The following is a 19,310-nucleotide window of genomic DNA, read 5'->3' as shown; positions in this document are numbered from 1 at the left end:
TATTTTCTGAGGGTTTTTTTTAGAAGAAATACATAAAATCAATTGTGAAACTACATGTAGGAGAAAGAATAGGCTTCCACCGGGCTGGGAATGTGGCTTAGTGGTAGAGTGCTAGCATGCATGAAGCCCTGGGTTCTATTCCTCACTACCACATAAACAGAAAAAGCAGGACATGGTGCTGTGGTTCAAGTGGTAGAGTACTATCTGTGGTGTAGGTGGTAGAGTGCTAGTCTTCAGCAAAAGAAGCTCAGAAACAGTGCCCAGGCCCTGAGTTCAAGCTTCAGGACTGGCCAAAAAAAAAATTTCCACTGAGAGGAGACTACACAGTACAGATTGTTTTATAACTTGGGAAAGTAGCCTCAGGCTATAGGGGAAAAAGTTATCTTATCAATATACTTGATGGTTGAAATTCTCTTTATAATAGTTGAAATAATTTCTGATATATTCATGGTCTACTCTTTTAATTTTGTGTTTTTGTTTTTGTTTTTGTCAGTTGTGGGGCTTAAACTCTAGACCTGGGTGTTGTCCCTCAGTACTTCAGCTCAAGGCCCTAGACTAGTTTTTCTGGTGGTTTATTGGAGATAAGAGACTCACAGAGGAGCTGGGAAGTTGGCTCAGTGGTAGAGTGCATGCCTAGCAAGCATGAGGCCCTGGGTTCAATTCCTCAGCACCACATAAGCAGAAAAATCTGGAAGTGGTGCTGTGGCTCAAGTGGTAGAATGCTAGCCTTGAGCTGAAGAACAGAAGGACAGCACCCAGGCCCAGAGTTCAGGCCCCACGACCAGCAAAAAAAGAAAGAAACAAAAAAAAAAAAAGAGTCTCACAGACTATCCTGCCCAGGCTGGCTTTGAACCGTGACCCTCAGCTCTCAGCCTCCTGAGTAGCTAGGATTATAGGTGTAAGCCACCGGTTGCCAGCACTCTTTTAATTTTGACTTCCTATTTTTTTAGTTTTCAAATCCTTGATTTTATGTCAGGGATGGAGATGGGGGGAGTACTGGGGAGTACTAGACACTGTTCCCAAGTTTTTCACTCAAGGCTAGTGCTCTACCACTTGAGCCACAGTTCCACTTCTGGCCTTGGGGGAGGAGGAATTAGTTAGAGAGCTGGCTTTCCTGCCCAGGCTGGCTTAGATTTTGTTTAGTACAGAAAACTCATTTTTTTTAAATTTCAGCAGACTAATACTTCCCTTTCAGTTTCAAGGTTTATCTCTTTATCCCTTGATCAGAAATTGAGAATGGAGATTCAAGGTGCATCTCCTTCAGTACAGAGTGGTTTCTTGGTTTGAAACCCTCAGAAATTCTTTCCAGAAACTAATCCAATGTGACTCTGTGCAAGAATGAAGTGTTAATGACACTCTTTTGCCAGAGGAAGCATTTCCTCACCAAATTCAGGCTTGTAGCAGCGCTGACGTGTACATTAGTATCAGCAGTGATTGTAATTCAGGAGCCTATGTTGAGCCCTGAAGATCCAGGGCTCACCTCATAAGGTACTGAGGAAGAAGGTGGGAGTGGGATTCAGGATGCGAGCCTGCATCAGCCCTGTTCTGGCTGCTCTGTGACATATCTTCCTCGTCTCTGAAATAAGGAAAAATGTTTCTTGCTCCTGGGTTGTTTGGATGGTGAGAGAATTTTAAAAAGCGACTATCACAAAGATGGTCTCTGTGTCAGTTCTTTTACCTTGTACTCTACTTTGCTGAATGCCCCTCCCCCCAAAAAAATCCTCTGTGGAAGCCTAATAATCTTAGATTTCATTAGCAAAGTGTGGAAATAAATACACAGAGTGATTTAATGTGAATAATTTTCCTCAGGATACTCCTGGATCAGAATGTGAATGAGCTACAAAAACAAGTAAAAACCCTACAGAACAAAGAGAACCAATTGGAATTGACCAGTTCTCAGCAACAAGCAGCTGTCCTTAAACAACTAGAAGAGACAAAAAGAGAATACGAACAAGTAAGCATGCAAATAGATATGCTTGACAGTTTTCCTATTCCCATAGACCTGAATAATAACCAATTACAACTGAAGGCCTCATTGTACCCAGGAGGTTGAGAAGTTCTATCAAGAAAGCAGAATCACCCAGGTGCTAGTGGCTCATGCCTGTAATCCTAGCTACTCAGGAGGCTGAGATCTGAGGATTGCAGTTCAAAGCCAGCCTGGGCACGAAAGTCTGTAAGATTCTTATTCAATTAGTCACTAAATAACTAGAAGTGGAACTATAGCTCAAACTGGATAGAGCACTAGCCTTGGGCAAAAGAGCTCAGGGACAGCACCCAAACCCTGAGTTCAAGCCCCACAACCAACAAAAAAAAAATTAGAATCAAGAGTTTGGAGGCTTAGCTCAGATAGTAGAACACCAGCCAATGAGTCAAAGAGTCAGATATCAATTTTAAGTCATGATCTTAGAAAGAAAAAAAAAAAACAGAAAGCAGAATCTACTTTGGTTGGGCTACAAATAAAATTGACACAAAACATATTAACAGGAGAAAACCCCATTTTTAGTATGAGCACATCCATGAATGCCTCACAAAGTATGAAACTAAGAAGGGTCATGGGGCTGGGAATGTGGCTTAGTGGTAGAGTGCTTGCCTAGCATACATGAAGCCCTGGGTTCGATTCCTCAGTACCACATAAACAGAAAAAGCCAAAAGTGGTGCTGTGGCTCAAGTGGTAGAGTGCTAGCCTTAAGCAAAAGAAGCTCAGGGACCGGTACCGGTGGCTTACACCTGTAATCATAGCTACTCAGGAGGCTGAGATCTGAGGATCATGGTTCAAAGCTAGTGAATGCAGACCCTTATCTACAATTCAATCAAGAAAAAGCTAGAGTGGCACTGTGGCTCAAGTAGTAGAGTGCTAGCCTTGAGCTGAAGAGCTGAGGGACAGCGCCCAAGCCCAGAGTTCAAGCCCCACGACAGACCAAAAAAAAAGGAGCTCAGGGACAGTGCCCAGGCTCCTGAGCTCAAGCCCCAGGACTGGCAAAAAAAAAAAAAAAAAGGTTGGGGAGGGGGGGGAGAGGACATGTGGCTGAAGTATGTGTAGCATCCTCAGCTACAGAAATGAAGAGCGCATTGGGACATAAAGGGGACACATTATGGAAGACTGTTGTGGCTGAAGGATGTCTTATATGTGAATTAAAATCTCTCCAATGATTAAAATTGTCTGGAGCAGCCCTCTTCCTGACACAGATACTTCTACTGACCTAGATTTGCTGTCTAGATGTAAATTTCTTTTACAAAAGGACAGCTTTTGATAGCTACACCAGTATCTGTGGTTTCTCAGAATAACTAGCTTGCACTGTGCTAAAGAAGTATATTTTGGAATGGTATATTCTGGTCTACAGCCATATTTGGGGTGGTGTGCCTGACATCCATGCAAGCAAGAAGAGAGTTAGTATGTGGGAAGAGATGCTTGGGAAACTGTGGCGAGGAGGACAAGGGGAGATAAGGTTAGAGGAGCTGCAGTTGGTTTTCAATAAATCCATAAGTTAGGAAACTACGGGGAAGCCATTTCCTACAACACCCAAGTGGGGAATCTTCAGGAACTCTCCCTGAAGCCCCTTCGGTTGTCTCAGCTCTGTCTGCCCATTCTTCTAGCTGCTAACATTAGAGAACAAAGCCTCCTTTGTCTTTCTATGCTAGTGCCACTCTTACAGCTTCACTTCTGTCGCTCAGATGTGTGGGGTTTTCTTTTCCCATCCTAAACAATTCTCTTAATTCCACGTGGACCCCATGGTGTGAACACATTTAACTCAATCTGACACTACTTTCTGGGAGATGGCATTTGATCCTACAAGGTAAGGGCTCAGACCTATAAGACCTCCCACATTTCCCCATGCCAATTGCCAGTATGAGTTTACCTCTATGTTCTAAGTCTGAGTCTACTACAACCCTCTGTTGAATCTGATCATTTGTTAGAAAGGCTCATGAAACTCAGGTTACTGGGTTATTATAAAAGAATACAATGCAGAAACAGTCAGATAAAGAAGATGTGTAGGGAAAGTGTGAGGGAAGGGACATGGCACTCCCATGACCTCTCTGGACACACCACCCTTTCTCTACCTCTAAGTACATGTTCAGCAACCCAGAACCTTTCCTGATACAACTACAAGTGAAAAAAAAAGATAGAAAAAGAATTGTGTAAAATACTCAAACCACAAATGGTGGGAAAATGTGGAAGACAAAGCAAAGAACAAAGAACAAGGGCAAGTAGTAGAAAAACATAACAAATCTAGTAAATACTAATCTAGTCATACCAATTACCCCTTTAGATGGCATTGGTCTAAATGTACCAACTAAAGACAATGCCAGAGTTGAACAGATAACCAGATCCCTGACTCAGGATGTAGCTTAGTGTGATAGAGCAATTGTCTAGCATGCCGAAGATACAAGAAAACATGAAAAAGGAAAAACAGCCTACTTACATACAAATATACATATAAATGAAGAGTAAATGGATAAAGATATAATATGCTAAAAGGTAATCAAAATAAAGTGGGAGTTGTTAGGTTAATTTCAGACAGCAAACTTCAGAATAAGGTAGAGTAATATTATTTAATGACAAAAGGGTTACTGGGCACTAGTGGCCTGTAATCCTAACTACTCAGCAGCCAGGCATCTGGAAGGTCAATGTTGGAGGCCAGTCCAAGCAGAAAAGTCTGTGAGACTTTGTGTCCAAAATAACTAGCAAAATGCAGGGCTAGATGTAAAAGAGTGCCAGCCAAGCCAACTGAGCAAGTATGAGGCCCAGCAATGAAGGAAAAATAAAGGTCAATTCTTCAGGAAGATACAACAATCTTTAATTTGTTTTTGTTTTCAAACAAAGCCTCAAAATATGTAGAGACAACTGGGTTTGACACATGCCTGTGATCCCAGCAGAGATCACAAGGCTATAGAAAAAAGTGGATATTTATGATCAGCTCTGCTTTATAAAATCTAGCTTTTGCTTAAATAAGTCTCCTCTGTTTTCTTTTTTATAAAGGACTTGATAAAAATCCAACATCATTTCATGATAAAAAAAACTCAATAAACTTGTACTAGAGGGGAACTTCTACATGATATGCCCTTGGGGGATTGCAACTCATAACAATTCCCCACCCATTCCCCCACCCATTTGCACTGCCAAATTCCACAACATTGACTTCATTTAATTCCAGCCGGGATGTAAACCTAAAGTATCTGTCCTTGCTGATGGTAAGGAAAACAGCTCAATGGTCTGCATACATATCTATACACATATACTCTTACTACATGACCAAATCATCATGTTCCTTGGATTTTAACCAAACCCTGAACATGGTTGTGTATAGCATATTTGTTTATAATTACCAAAACTGAAAACAACCGAAGTATCTTCCTTTGGGCATCATTAAAACTTGGAGCCTTGAAGATGGCTTGAGAGATGAAGGAGCAAATGCATATACAGATTCAAGGGGCACTGCTAAGCACTTGGCCTTTTCTACTATCAATACCCTTCACTCCTCAGGTCCAAAAGCCAATGAGGACCTATTCCAGACAGTCTGTTGTGACAGTAGGGAAAAAATATGGGAGAGATTTACAAAACCACTAGGCCTACTGTAAAATGTATGCTAAACCACTGAATTGCTGAAGATCATATTTTACTTATTTTTACTGTGGTTGCTTATGCCTGAAATCCTAACTATCCAGGAGGCTAGATTCTGAGGATCATGGTTCCAGTTAGGCTAGGTGGGAAAGTCCATGAGACTCTTACCTCCAATTAACAAGGAAAAAGCCTAAAGTGGAGCTGTAGCTCAAATGATAGGACACAAGATTTGGGGGAAAAAAAGCCCCAGGGAGTGCCCAGGCCCTGAGTTCAAGCCCTGAGTACACACACACACACACACACACACACACACACACACACACACACACACACACACACACATATACACACACACAATCTATAGATCTCTTGTGGGAAGTATAAAGGAGAACCACATACTGTAACAGTGGTACAGATGTCACTTGGCATTCCCAACATTCAAAGGGCTCTGGGTCTATGAACTACCTCAGATTTAGGGACAGATCAAGAAAAGGCCATTACTCTTTACCCATATCACCAAAGACAAGTTCTGTTCACCAGAACCACGAACATTTATTTGTTTGTTTGTTCATTTATTTTAAAACATAACTTAATTCCAGCCTGATGCTATACCTGTACAATCCTAACACTTAGGAAACTGATCCCAAAGATCATTAGTTATAGACTAGCCTGGTCTATAGTGAGACCTTGTCTCAAAAAACAAACAAAACAATATACAACTCAGAATCTGTTGGCTGCCCATCTATCATTGTGGACAGTTAACCACAAACAGACTGCTAGCATTGAACTATTTGACTATATTCCTGGCCCTATTAACTGTTAGTAATTAGTAATTAGTATCAATGCCCACTTCTTATCTAAGATTTGAGTACTGCCATTTGACCTCTGACATTCTGTAATCCATCAGCTCTATTAAAATCAGGGAGCTGTGCCAGAGTTGGCACCTAAGCCCTCCTTCGCAGCATGTTAGCACTAAGAGCATCTTAAGTAATCTAGTGCTGCCTTACCAGTATAAAACTGTGATAAAGTGGCCACTGTGTTCTTCTGGAACCCCTTAGTTATGAGGAAAGTCACCAAGTCATCCATGACAAATTCACTCCAAATTTCCTGTCTGCTTAAGACTTCAGTTTTCTTCCTCTCCCTTATGGAAAAAAAAAGTATGACATCTTAGATATGACAAAGAAACAAAGGACCTCATCTTAATTTGTTATATAGTTTCTAGATGACTATGCTCTTGACTCCATATATGGTGTATACATAAAAAATACAGCAGAGTGGCCAATCAGCTGCACTGGACATTGATGAAAGTAATGAACTAAGCAACTCAAGGGTGGCGATGGGAGGGAGGAATGAGAGAGAAAGAGGAAACAGCTGAGGCTAAGCAAAAGGAAAGAAATGTACAAATCACCCAATTCAGAAGAAAGTCTTATTGATAAAGTCTGTAGGGTTCATAAGCTTTGTAGATCAAGATAATGACAATTTGCATTGTGAAGTGTAAAATGTGTTGGTGACTTTACCTAAGTATCACTGTACCACAATACTGTGAAATTTATATAATTACTTAAAGAAATTTAAAAACTGAAAAAAAAGTATGGCATTTTCATGCCATTTAACACCGTTGGGTATTGTCCCAAGTTTCATTAAAGCAATCAAGCAAAAAGAGGTTCAGGTTCACACATTCATTGATATCAATAAACTTGACCTATTACGTGTTTTGCCTTCTTCCCAACTTTAACTTCCAACAAAGACATTCCCACACATGTTCCTTGGGAGTCTGCCAATTAAAGTTGGCAAAATCCTGCTCTTGTTTTAATATGGCAGTCCCTTAGGCTTTATTCTCAACTCCCTCTTCCTACCTGTGCTGGTCTGACTGGAGGTGTGAGAAGGAGTGATGATGGAGAAGTGGTGTAAGGAGACAGTGGGCATCTGCTTACAAGGTATCTGCCTTAAGTGAAGTCCATACAGATTTTTTTTTTGTCAGTTGTGGGGCAATTCTGGGCCTGGGCACTGTCCCTCAGCTTTTCAGCTCAAGGCTAGCGCTCTACTATTTGAGCCACAGTGCCACTTCTGGTTTTTCTCGTGGTTTATTGGAGATAAGACTCCCATGGACCTTCCTGCCCAGGCTGGTTTTGAACTGTGATCCTTAGGTCTCAGCCTCCTGAGTAACTAGGATTACAGGTGTGAGGAACTGGTGCCCAGCTCCATACATATCTTAAAGCACAGGTTTGGTTGTATCTCTGTAGACAACAGAGAAAGGACTGTTTATTCTGGCATCAGCTCATTGAAATTGAAGGTCCTATCAGAATCCTTTGTTCCAAATTGAGTTTTGCTATCCATTTCCCAAGCCCTATTTTTCACATAATAGACCTGGAAAGGCAATCAAATCAATCTGTGCTGTAAATCTAAAAATCTGGAACCTGGGTTTTGTTGTTGTTGTTGTTGTTATATTGTCTGACTATAAGAAAAGTTATTTTAAGGCACTCATGGAAGCTCTCTGGCAATGTCTTGTTCCAGTAGTTAAATCCCCCAGTTGGGTATTTTCTTGTTAAGCAAATTAACATGATCATCAGTGACTAGCTCTCTCCATAGCCCCTGTGGCTCTCAATTCCATTGTAACATCTTTAGTTTTGTTAGTCTTCTTCACTGTGACAGAAAACTTGGGGAAAGACTTATTTTGGCTCCTAGTTTGCGTCATTGCAGTTCATGGTCAGCTCCATTGCTTTCACACTCCAAGTGGGGCAGAGCAGCATGGCAGGAAGTGAATGGTGGGGTAAAGCCGCTCATCTCACAGCAGCCAGAAGCAGGACAGACAAAGACAGACAGAAGAAGGGGTCCGGTACACAGTATATCTTTCCAGCACAAACTCCTCGTGATCTGCTTGCTCCAACTAGGCCCCTCCCCCAAAATGCTGTCTTATTATACATCCACCAAGGGATTAATCCACTGATTGGGCCAGAATCTTCAGACTTAGTCACTCCCTAAAAGGCTACAAGCTGGCAACCAACATATGTGCCTTTTGGACAATGTCACTCTTTGCCTCCATCTCTCCCAGTTTTTCCCTCCCATCCCCACCCACAAGTTATATAGTTCAGAGTGTCTAGTGAGAGCCACTGTTGCATTAGTTCACCCTTTTGACCCTCCATTTCTGTGCCTCCCTTACCCTCCCAAAGACACATGCACCTTTTGGGAGACCCTTCATATCAAAACCAGAACATTAATATTAGTTATATGGTATCCCAAAGTACTTCACTTTAGGTAACTAGAAGTTGATAATTTAATAAACTCTCTTGCCATGAGTTACTAAGGAGTAGGAATAAAACCAAATTACAAGTCAAATGCTACTAATCTGAACTCTTAAATCTGGAAATTTTGGCGCTAGGCCTGATGGCGCATATCTGTACGTCCTATGCTATACAGGAAGCTGAGGCAGGAGGATTGCTTGAGTTCAGGAGTTCCACAACAGTCTGGGAAACATAGTGACAGCCCATTCCAATCTCAAAAAAAAAAAAAAAAAAAAAAAACAAACTTTTTGGATACTGACATGACACCACACATGGGGCACTAAAAATATTGTATAAAATTACTTTCAGGCTATGTGAATATGATGTATAAGAGGCATAAATGAATGGACTTGGCTCTCCTTCTCTAGATTCCTCATCCTATAAATACAAACATCCCCAAATCTGAAATTCTAAATCTGAAATATTTCTGGCCTTAAGCATTTTGGATAACAGAGATTCAACCTGAATTTTCAAATCTAATCCTTAGGTCAGATTCCTAACTGTGAATTTCTAGTTACTACAGTTACTTCTAGAACCAAATACTTTATTAGACAAGGCTAGATCAAGAGAAAATTGTTTATGTACTTGTGAAAAAAACAAGCTACCTCTTTATTCCTCTATTCTGACACCACTACTTCTACGTCTTTGACTTCAGACATGTGTGAATTAGTCCCCACCAATAAGCAAGCAATGCTGTATCCATGGACGTCATATGAGCATCCTCTTTAAAAAAAATTCAAGGCCGGGCGCTGGTGGCTCACGCCTGTAATCCTAGCTACTCAGGAGGCTGAGATCTGAGGATCGCGGTTCAAAGCCAGCCCGGGCAGGAAAGACCGTGAGACTCCTATCTCTAATAAAAACCACCAGAAAACCGGAAGTGGCACTGTAGCTCAAGTGGTAGAGCGCTCGCCTTGAGCTGAAGAGCTGAGGGACAGCGCCCAGGCCCAGAGTTCAAGCCCCAAGACTGACAAAAACAAAAACCAAAAACCCTAGGAAAAAAACCCTAGGAAAAAAGCCAGAAATTATATAATATCACAACACTTCAACCTGAATGGGTTTTAACATAGCAAATTGGATATTTACAAGTCATATAGGAAGGGGCTGGGAAGGTAGCTCAGTGGTAGAGTTCTTGTCTTGTATGCATGAGGTCCTGGGCTCGATTCCTCAGCATCACATAAGCAGAAAAAGCCAGAAGTGGCACTATGGCTCAAGTGGTAGAGCACTAGCCTTGAGCTGAAGAGCTGAGGGACAGCGCCCAGGCCCAGAGTTCAGGCCCCACAACCAGCAAAATAAATAAATAAATAAACAAATAAATAAATAAATAAATAATACACACAAGTCATATAGGAAAACCAAGAGGAAAAGCCGCACCAAGCAGCGGCTGGCTTCCAGGAACTCAACAAGTGATGCTGTGATCTCAGCAGCTGAGATGACTGTAAGCATTTTTCAATTGGCAGAACAACTCTGCCAATTCACATTCCTCCAACATCATACCTTTTATCAGTGCAGTGTTTTCTTGTTTAAAGGTATGTATTTTTCAGACTGTCAAGAGCAACCTGTTACTGTCAGAGAGGCTGACTGAGTCACAGCAGGAGAAGGAAGCCCTCTGGGAAGCACTTGGGAGGTTTTTTGAGCAACTTGGTGAGCATGTAAGGTAAAGTGACACCAGTTCTCTTTGGAAGAAAAGTCTGAGAGGGCTGGGAATGTGGCTCAATGGTAAAGTGCTTGCCTTGCATACATGAAGCCCCAAGTTTAGATTCTTTAGTACCACATACACAGAAAAAGCCAGAAGTAGCACTGTGGCTCAAGTGGTAGAACGCCAGCCCTAAGCACAGAGGGGCTCAGGAACAGTGCCCAGGCCCTGAGTTCAAACCCCAAGACCAACAAAAAATGAAAAAGAGAGAGAGAGAAAGCAAAAAAGAGAGAAAGAGAAAGAAAGAAAGAAAGAAAGAAAGGAAGGAAGGAAGGAAGGAAGGAAGGAAGGAAGGAAGGAAGGAAGGAAGGGAGAGAGAAAGAAAGGAAGGGGGAGAAAAAGAAAGAAAGAAAGAAAGAAAGAAAGAAAGAAAGAAAGAAAGAAAGAAAGAAAGAAAGAAAGAAAGAGGAAAGAAAGAAAGAAAGAAAGAAAGAAAGAAAGAAAGAAAGAAAGAAAGAAAGAAAGAAAGAAAGAAAGAAAGAAAGAAAGAAAGAAGAGAAAAGTCTGTAAAGCAACTGTTCCTGACTGGGCCAGCCCCAGTTGAAGCAATGAGATGTTCACTGAAGCAACCTTTCTAGAAGTTCCATCCACAAGGCTTTTCCTAGGAAGATGTGGGGCCTAGTTTCTTCCCAAGAGGGAGGGAGAAGGAATTTAAGCTTCTGTTGAGCTCTGCTCGAGTGTAGCTTGTTTTTCTCCAAATAAACCTTTCTCACAGCCTTCAGCCTATGTCTCCCTCACATTCAGTCCTCATCTTGGACCACTCTTTCTCTTCATTTCAGTTAATATTCCTAGACTAGGAATTCTGCATTAAAAACCCTTTCTCTGTGTCTCTGTCTCTGTCTCTGTTTCTCTCTCCCTCTCCCCCCCTCTCTCTCTCTCTCTCTCTCTCACACACACACACACACACACACACACACACACACACCTAAGCCTGGCAACGTGCTCATTCTTCAAACCCCATATCAGCACAAAAAATAAAAACAAAAAAGTGAACAATCATATGACTTTTAGTTATTCATTCATCACCCAACCTATTTTATAGCATTTTGTCCCTTCAAAGAAAAACCTTCTCTCTGGTTTCCCTTCCTTTGTATTTCTTAATGGTTAATGATGTTAGGCATCTTTTTATGTGTTTATGGACAGTAATCGATTTGTGTCAGAATCAGAACAAGACTTCTGAGGCCATGGAGTCCCTATATAGAATTGGCATTAAAAGTCCATACTCAATATAATCCCACTGATCTGGAAATGAGACAAGATTTAAGTTACATTGAAGATATATCCAGGGTTATATCACTGTTCAAAAGTGTTCCTAGGGCTGGGAATGTGGCTTAGGGGTAGAGTGTTTGTCTTACATGCATGAAGCCCTGGGTTCAATTCCTCAGTGCCACATAAACAGAAAAATCCAGTCGTAGTGCTGTGGCTCAAGCAGTAGAATGCTAACCTTGAGCAACAGAAGTTCAGGGATGGTGTTCAGGCCCTGAATTCAAGCCTCAGGACTGGCAAAAAAAAAAAAAAAGTGTACTTAGGAAGTAGGGAATTTTAGATTAATGACCTAATCAGTGGAGCAGGACTCAGGATTTAGATGTTGGGGACCAGAAGTCAAAGATTTTCCTAAATTGAACTCAGATGTTAAAAGAGGACCACTACCATCAGTTGAAACCAGGGCCAGCCAGTAACTTGACTCCATGGGGAGGAGTAGTGCTGTTGTTCTGTGATCTTTGGTTCACCTCCCACATAGAGCAAGGAAGATGTGAAGTAGGACAGGTGCCCACATTCAGTGCCAGGCCCATCACCCTAGTTAGAGAGCCATGGAAAGGTGCATGTGAAGGAGGTAAAATTGATTTCAACTGTGTTCAGACCTCAGGATAACTCAGATTTACTTTTGTAGAAACAACAATGAGAAGCAAAACCACCACAGAGCAAGGCTTCGAAAGGTGAAGGATCATTACACTCATGAAGTAGAAATACGAAACAGGAAAATTAAACAACTTGAAGATGAAACTGGAAAACTGCAGCAAAAGATTGAAATGGTGAGAAAAATATAAAAGGGCACTGTTGGTGCTGGTGGAGAAAGCCCACTCATTATCTTTGGCTCTCCATAGCCCTTGTTTCCATTTCTGTCATTTAATGTGAGGAGTTCATTAAGCCCACCAAACAGAGTATAAGATATATAGAGTTCCTAACCCAAACTGGACACTTACAAAAGTCTGCACTGCCAATTTACATCTTGCTTTCGAATGAACACGACCGTGTTCAACACTCCTCAGCGGAGGCTTCCAAACCACCCTCAGTAGCCCATTCCTGCTTTATGTGGCTCTCATTCTGCCTCAAACGCCAGTGTCCATTTTTATGTATTGTTTGTTTTTAGTTTCTAAATCAGGGTCTTTAGCTCGAGCTGGCCTCAAACTCACTGTATAGTCCAAATTGGAAGGCCTTTATTTCTTTCTTTGTCTTATTGTCCTTAAATACTTGCTCAAAAGGGTAGGAGTTTTTTCTTTTTGGTCAGTACTACGGTGTGAACTCAGAGCTTTGTGTTTTCTAGGCAGGTGCTTGTTAGTTTTTAAATGGCTAAGTCAACAGGTAATCCTTAATTCTTTGCCAATTCTCAGCCTGGGCGCTGCCCCTGAGCTCTTCAACCCAAGGCAAGCGCTCTACCACTTGAGCCACAGCGCCACTTCAAGTTTTCTGGTGGTTTACTGGAGATAAGAGTGGACATTCCCGCCTGGGCTGGCTTTGAACCCTGATCCTCAGATCTCAGCATCCTTAGTAGTTAGGATTACAGGTGTGGGCCACCAGTGCCTAGCACCAATTCTGACTCTTTTTCCCTGATATCTTTGTTTGTCTTACTGCTCTTGTGAATCACTGATATATGTATAAAAATGAAATGGGACCAATGAATGGAACCTTGTAACAGAATGGTCTTAATATCCTAAAATTATGTAAATTATGATGGAGGACAACTTTATAATATTCCTCCTTGATGGGATTTCTAGCCCTCACAGAATTTTGAAAATTGTCCTCTCTCCTAAAATACTCATGCTTTACACCTAAGAATTGTCTTATTTCCCCTCTCTATATGCCAAGGCTGCCAGTAGATGAATATAATGGCAGACATTCCACCCACTATCATGGGATTGCAGGTCTAGAAGTCTAGACTACACACAGTAAGATATTTAAAGACAGTGACAGATTACTCACCAAGATTGCATTCTTCAATGGACCAGTAAAATGTTAGACTGAAGGCACGGCTCAAGTAGTAGAACACTTACTAAAAGCAAGAAGGCCATGCAAGATTGTGAGACCTGGATTCAAACCCCAGTACTAGCATCAAAACAAACAAACAAAAACCTCTGGATATTCTAAACTCTAGTGAGAGAGGAAAATAAATTGGATTTATCAACCTTCTAAGTAGTCAGATCCAGCTTGGATGTTTAAGCACCAGACAAGTATACAGAAAAAAATAGCAGCCTGGTTCATAGGTCCACTAGGAATATCAATCTATCTTTGCACTACCAATTCTTTCTTGTATCACCTATCGTTTGCCTCTAGGCTTACGTGCAAGATCAATCTCTTGCTTTTAGTAAGTACATTTCCTTTCTTCTATATCCCCCAAAATTCATGTTCACCCAGCACCTCAAAATGTGGCTTTGTTTGGAAATAGGATCTTTGCAGATGGAATTATTTAAAACAAGGACATCCTGGTGTCTTTATAAAAAGAGACGAAGACACAGACAAACACAAGGAAGAATACTTTGTGCTGATGGAGGCAGAGATTAGAATGATGAAGTAAAGCTACGGGATATGAGGATAGCTGGCAACCACGAAGCACTACAAGACAGGCTTGGAACAGAATCTCCCTCTGAGGAAATAGCTCAGCAGGGGAGTACTTGCTGAATGTACATAAGACCCTGGGTTCAATTCTTCAATGTCAAAAGAGGGGTAAAACCTCCTCCTGAGCCCCCACGGGGGAAAAAAACTAATCTTGACAACTGCTTCATTTTAGATTTCTAGCTCCTAGAACTATGTTTCTGTTGTTTCAAATCACTTTGTAGTAATTTATACACCAGCCCAAGGAAACCAGTGCATTGACTGAAAGCATCACAGATCTCTAGGAAATATACTGAAGACTGAAAATATCCAGACGCTAAGGAAGAGATTTGATGTTTTTGCTTGCTGACACTGAAAGGTTTCTGGGCTTTTCAATTAGCCAACTTGGATTCAAATTCTAGCCCTGAGACATAGTCTTGTGTTCTTAGACAAGTCTCTGTATATTTCCTCCTCTGCAAAAAGGAAAAAACAAAACAAAACAATTTCCACTTCACATACCAGGCTTTTATGAGGATTAAAACATAGCTTCGCTAAGATGGTACAGATAAAGTTTTCATAGATCTTTTTTCTCCTTGATATATATATAGAGAGAGAGGAAAGAGGAGAGAGAAAGATATTAACTGGTGAATGTAGAGTTCACAAAATAAAATATTAGCAGAATTAGTAATGCTAAACCTAGAAAAGACTGATGTGAGAGCTTATTGTTGTTGTTGTGTTGTTGCTTTGTCAGTCATGGGGCTTGAACTCAGGGCCTGGGCATTGTCCCTGCGCTCTTTTGCTCAAGGCTAGTGCTCTACCACTTTGAGCCACAGCGCCATTTCTGGCTTTCTGGTGGTTAATTGGAGATGAGTCTCATGGACTTTCCTGCCCAGGATGGTTTTGAACCACAACACTTAGATATCAGCTTCCTGAGTAGCTAGGATAACAGGTGTGAGCCACTGGTGCCCAGTAGTGTGAGAGCTTTTAATGTCACAGTGCAACAAATCTGGGCATTCATAAAGAATTACAGTGTCCATAAAAGGTGCAAACAGATTAGAGGACATGAAAGTGAGAGTAAAGAATATTACTGTAAGAGTTTAGAAATAAGCTGAGGGTCCTAAGTGTATAATTCGTTCTCTTTTTGTGTCATTTCCTAGGAAAAGGCATTCCAGGGCCAGATCATGGCCCAGAATGATACTCTGCTTCTAGAAAAAAGGAAGCTCCTGGAACAAGTCACAAATCAAGAAGAACTGATCCTCAGCAACAAATCCATAATCTCTTCAACCCAGAACAAGTAGGTGCAGTCCTGCCTGGGAGCCAATGAACTCCACCAAAAGGATGCTTCTCTGTCCACAAAAAAATGGTTCCAGAGTCTGTCCTTTTGATCTGTGGTCTGTCTTTATGGCTGCTGTTCTTGCTATCTGTGGTTTCATGAAGATCATGCAAGTGGTGAAAGGTGGCATTGGAGGGAGGCAGCAAGCCATGCAGATAATCTCTGTCGTAGCCCTGTTTCCTCGCTAAGGCCCCAGCTGTGCACATTCTATCTGGCCAGTCACTTCCTCTACGTGTTATCACCCCACTTCATCATTTGCTATCTGAGGAATCAACGTAGACCAAGAATAAAGTTCACAGACGTCGCTTACATTCATGAGACCCCCGCAGGATTTCATTACGTTAATTTTTAAAGAGAAGCATTCAAAGCAGATAAGAATTTAGATACTGAGCAGTCTTTGTTCCATATGAAACTTTGATTATAACTGACGTTTCCTAGAAGAGAATAAGGACAAAGAGACTAGGTTGATGTTAACAGATAGCGTCACCAACAATGAGGATAAGGACCAACATTATTTGAGCACTTAAGTACTAGGCACCATTGTGGGCTGTTCTCTCTATTCATTTCATCCTGACACCAGCCTCAAGAGGTAGCAACTATGACTAGCCTTAGTTTATGGGTAAGGAAGCCAAAGATCCAAAAAGAATAGGGAAGCTGACCACTGACTCAGTCTGGTTAGTGGCCAAGTAGCACGTCATCTCAGCAACCTAGTCCCAGACCACAATGTGATACCTGTTGGCTACTCTGGACACATTCTCCTCTGGCCATACCTAGAAAGTCTCTCTTTTTCACTTGCTGTTTACTTTTCCTTTTTTATATATCCCACATCAAACACTGCCTTTCTCAAATGGTGTCATAGTTTCTGATGGTCACTTTGTGGATGAGGAATCTAAGGTTCAGATCTGTAATTTGCTCAGGATCATACAATTAGTATAATTAGCAGTTGACAGTTTTGTGGCAGGACCAGAACTCAAACACAAATCCCTTATCCAAATTAATGTCATACCTTCCAAATAAACTGTGGCCTTGAATAGGTGGTTAAGAACTAAAGCTTAGGGATGGGTCTGGGGTTCAGAGTAGAGTTCTTGTCTAGCCTTCATGAAGCCCTGGTTCAACCTTCAGTACCAAGAAGAAGTAGAAAAAAAACAGGCTCAGAAATCTTAAAAGATCTGGTTTGGCATAGCAGTTTTATAAATTTCTATTTTTATGTTCATTTTTCAAGGCGAAGGAAATTCATTTGGGCTCATTGTTTTCCGATATTTCAGCCCATCATGGTTGGGAGGCCTGGTGGCTAAGAAGCAGAAGCTCTGTGTGCGTGCGTGCGTGCGTGCGTGTGTGCGTGCGTGCGTGCGTGTGCGTGCGCGCGCACTTGAACTCTGGGGCTTGAACTCCTCCTCCAGGCTGGTGTTCTACAACTTTAGCCATACCTCTGCTTCCCACGTTTTGCTGGTTAATTGGAGATAAGAGTTTTATAGGCTACCACAATTCTTAGATCTCAGCCTCCTAAGTAGTTCTGCTTACATGCATGAACCACCAGTGGCTAACTCACAGAATTATTTATGTTCTTGAACATGTTACTTCCTCCTCTATGAGCCTGTATCTTCAACTATAAAACAGGCTTTATAACAGTGCTTATATCACAAGGTTTTTTGGGGGGTTTTTGTTTCTGTTTTTTTGTCGATTGTGGGGCTTGAACTCTGGGCCTGGGCACTATCCCTCAGCTCTTCAGCTCAAGGCCAGCACTCTATCACTTGAGCCACAGCACCACTTCCAGTTTTCTGGTGGTTAATTGTAGACAAGAGTCTCACGGACTTTCCTGCCTGGGCTGGCTTTGAATCATGATCCTCAGATCTCAGCCTCCTGAGTAGCGAGGATTACAAGTGTGAGCCACTGGTGCCTGGCCCAGTTAAGCAGTTTTCTTAAGACCCAGAGTTAGTAGGAAATTGGACAAGGCTTAGGGTTTTTAATAATGGTACAGAAATGTCTAATTATTGGAGTGTGGGCCTCAGTGGAGTGTGTATTTAGCATGCATGTGTATTTAGTTACACTTCTCACTTATTCTATTCTTAGGGCATTTTTCCTGGATAAAGAAAATAAGCAACTGCAGGAAAATTGTCTCCGGCTAATGCAGCAAGTTGGCCTCTTAGAGCGTATTATAAGGAACATCCAGATTCGTAGAGGAGAGGTAAGATAGGTACATCTAACCATGATCCTCAGATCTCAGCTAATCTGAAGCTGACTTGCTAAATTTGCCATGCTCTCTTTTCTGTTTATTTCCATGTAGCTGTAGCCCTGCTCTCAGCCTTGCAATGAGATGGAGTATGCCCCTGCTTTGTACTTCTCTGGGTCAGCTTTTATTAATCACTCCCCTGCTGTGTGATCCCAACACAATTTGTGCCTCCAAGCTTCTTAGCCCACTCTGTTGTCATTGCCTTTTTTCTTCTCTATCTCATTAACTCATCCGTGACACCCAGGTGGACAAGAACTATATAGCTCGTACATCACTGTACCTGTGGATAGGTACTCAATAAACAATGAATGGCTGTTAAACATTTTCACATATATGCCTCAGTCTCAACAATCCTGTTTATGACATGTCATTCAAGCCCCATTTGGAAAGAAAGCCTCAGCAAATTTGAAGTTCAGAGAAGCAAAGAGAAGCTAGTCTAGTCTGCTAATGAGTCAAAACTAAAGAGAGCATCTGAGTCAGAGAAGAACAATTATATTCCAAACATTCAGACAGGTAGCCAAGTACAGGGAGATGCAGAAAATAGTACAGGTTCAAACAAGGTCCAGAGTCTGGCTGGTGAGCAAGTCAGAAAGAGGGGCTTCAGTAAGCAGAATTATGTTCTGAATGCAGGGTAAAGGCTGCTTCTTCCTTGCCTGGTCTGTGTCACCTGCAGGGTATTCCATCCATAGACACCTTACAGTAGATCCTCCCTGTCAGACACTATTGCTTGTAAGGCCTGCTTCTAGTTTGTTCTCAGAAAGGTAATTATTTCCATGATATACAAGTTGCTTTGCAGATTTCATCAAAAGTAGAACTGCCAGATTATATGACCTGTTTTCTAATAGTTCAACTTTGTATGAACTACAACTGTTCTTTTTTTGTTATTTTTGGGTTACTATATTGTTTTTTTTGTGTGTGAAAATACCATACAGAGGGGTTACAATTACACGAGCAAGGTAATGAGTACATTTTTTATCAAGCATTGTTGCCTCCTCCTTTGTTTCCCCTTCCCATCCCTGCCCTCCCATCTCCCTCGTCCCCTGCCCCCCACCAAAGTTCAACATAAGGTCTTAATACAGCTCATTGTTGCAATGGGTCCACCTGTATTCCTATTTAAACAATTTGTTTTTTCCCTTCCCCTCCCCAAATTACACCGACATCAAATACAGTGAAAACAGGGGTTAGACCGTGGGGGAGGGACATACAAAGCAACAAAGAAATCATCTTATAAATATGTTAGAAACAATAGCAAGAAAGAAAAACCATTGAGTCCTTATCTTGGGGTTCATTTTGCCTAACATCAACTTATCTGACCATTTCTGCTTGTCTCAGACATATACTAGTTATTGCAAATAAGGGAAACCATGGGACCTATGTCTCTTTGGGCCTGGCTTACTTCACTT

At 41.5% G+C, this 19,310-nt stretch overlaps 1 protein-coding gene across 6 annotated transcripts in view; it reads left to right on the top strand.

Annotated features, from left to right (window-relative positions):
• Ccdc30 (coiled-coil domain containing 30) overlaps positions 1-19,310 on the top strand; it is a 103,694-nt gene that overhangs the window by 73,219 nt on the left and 11,165 nt on the right. For 3 of the 6 annotated variants that reach the window (XM_070017168.1, XM_070017169.1, XM_070017166.1), the window contains 5 exons: positions 1,810-1,954; positions 10,383-10,495; positions 12,426-12,567; positions 15,502-15,638; positions 17,748-17,862. In XM_070017168.1, coding sequence (XP_069873269.1) covers positions 1,810-1,954; positions 10,383-10,495; positions 12,426-12,567; positions 15,502-15,638; positions 17,748-17,862 — 652 coding nt within the window. Of the gene's footprint in view, positions 1-1,809; positions 1,955-10,367; positions 10,496-12,425; positions 12,568-15,501; positions 15,639-17,747; positions 17,863-19,310 lie in introns of all 6 variants that reach the window. The other 3 variants (XM_070017167.1, XM_070017165.1, XM_070017164.1) reach the window with 1 other exon arrangement.

This window comes from Dipodomys merriami, unplaced genomic scaffold (assembly GCF_024711535.1).
Source record: "Dipodomys merriami isolate MVZ:Mamm:240054 unplaced genomic scaffold, mDipMer1.0.p SCAF_121, whole genome shotgun sequence".
Classification (NCBI taxonomy): Eukaryota; Metazoa; Chordata; class Mammalia; order Rodentia; family Heteromyidae; genus Dipodomys; species Dipodomys merriami.
This window is presented reverse-complemented; position numbering and strand designations above follow the sequence as displayed.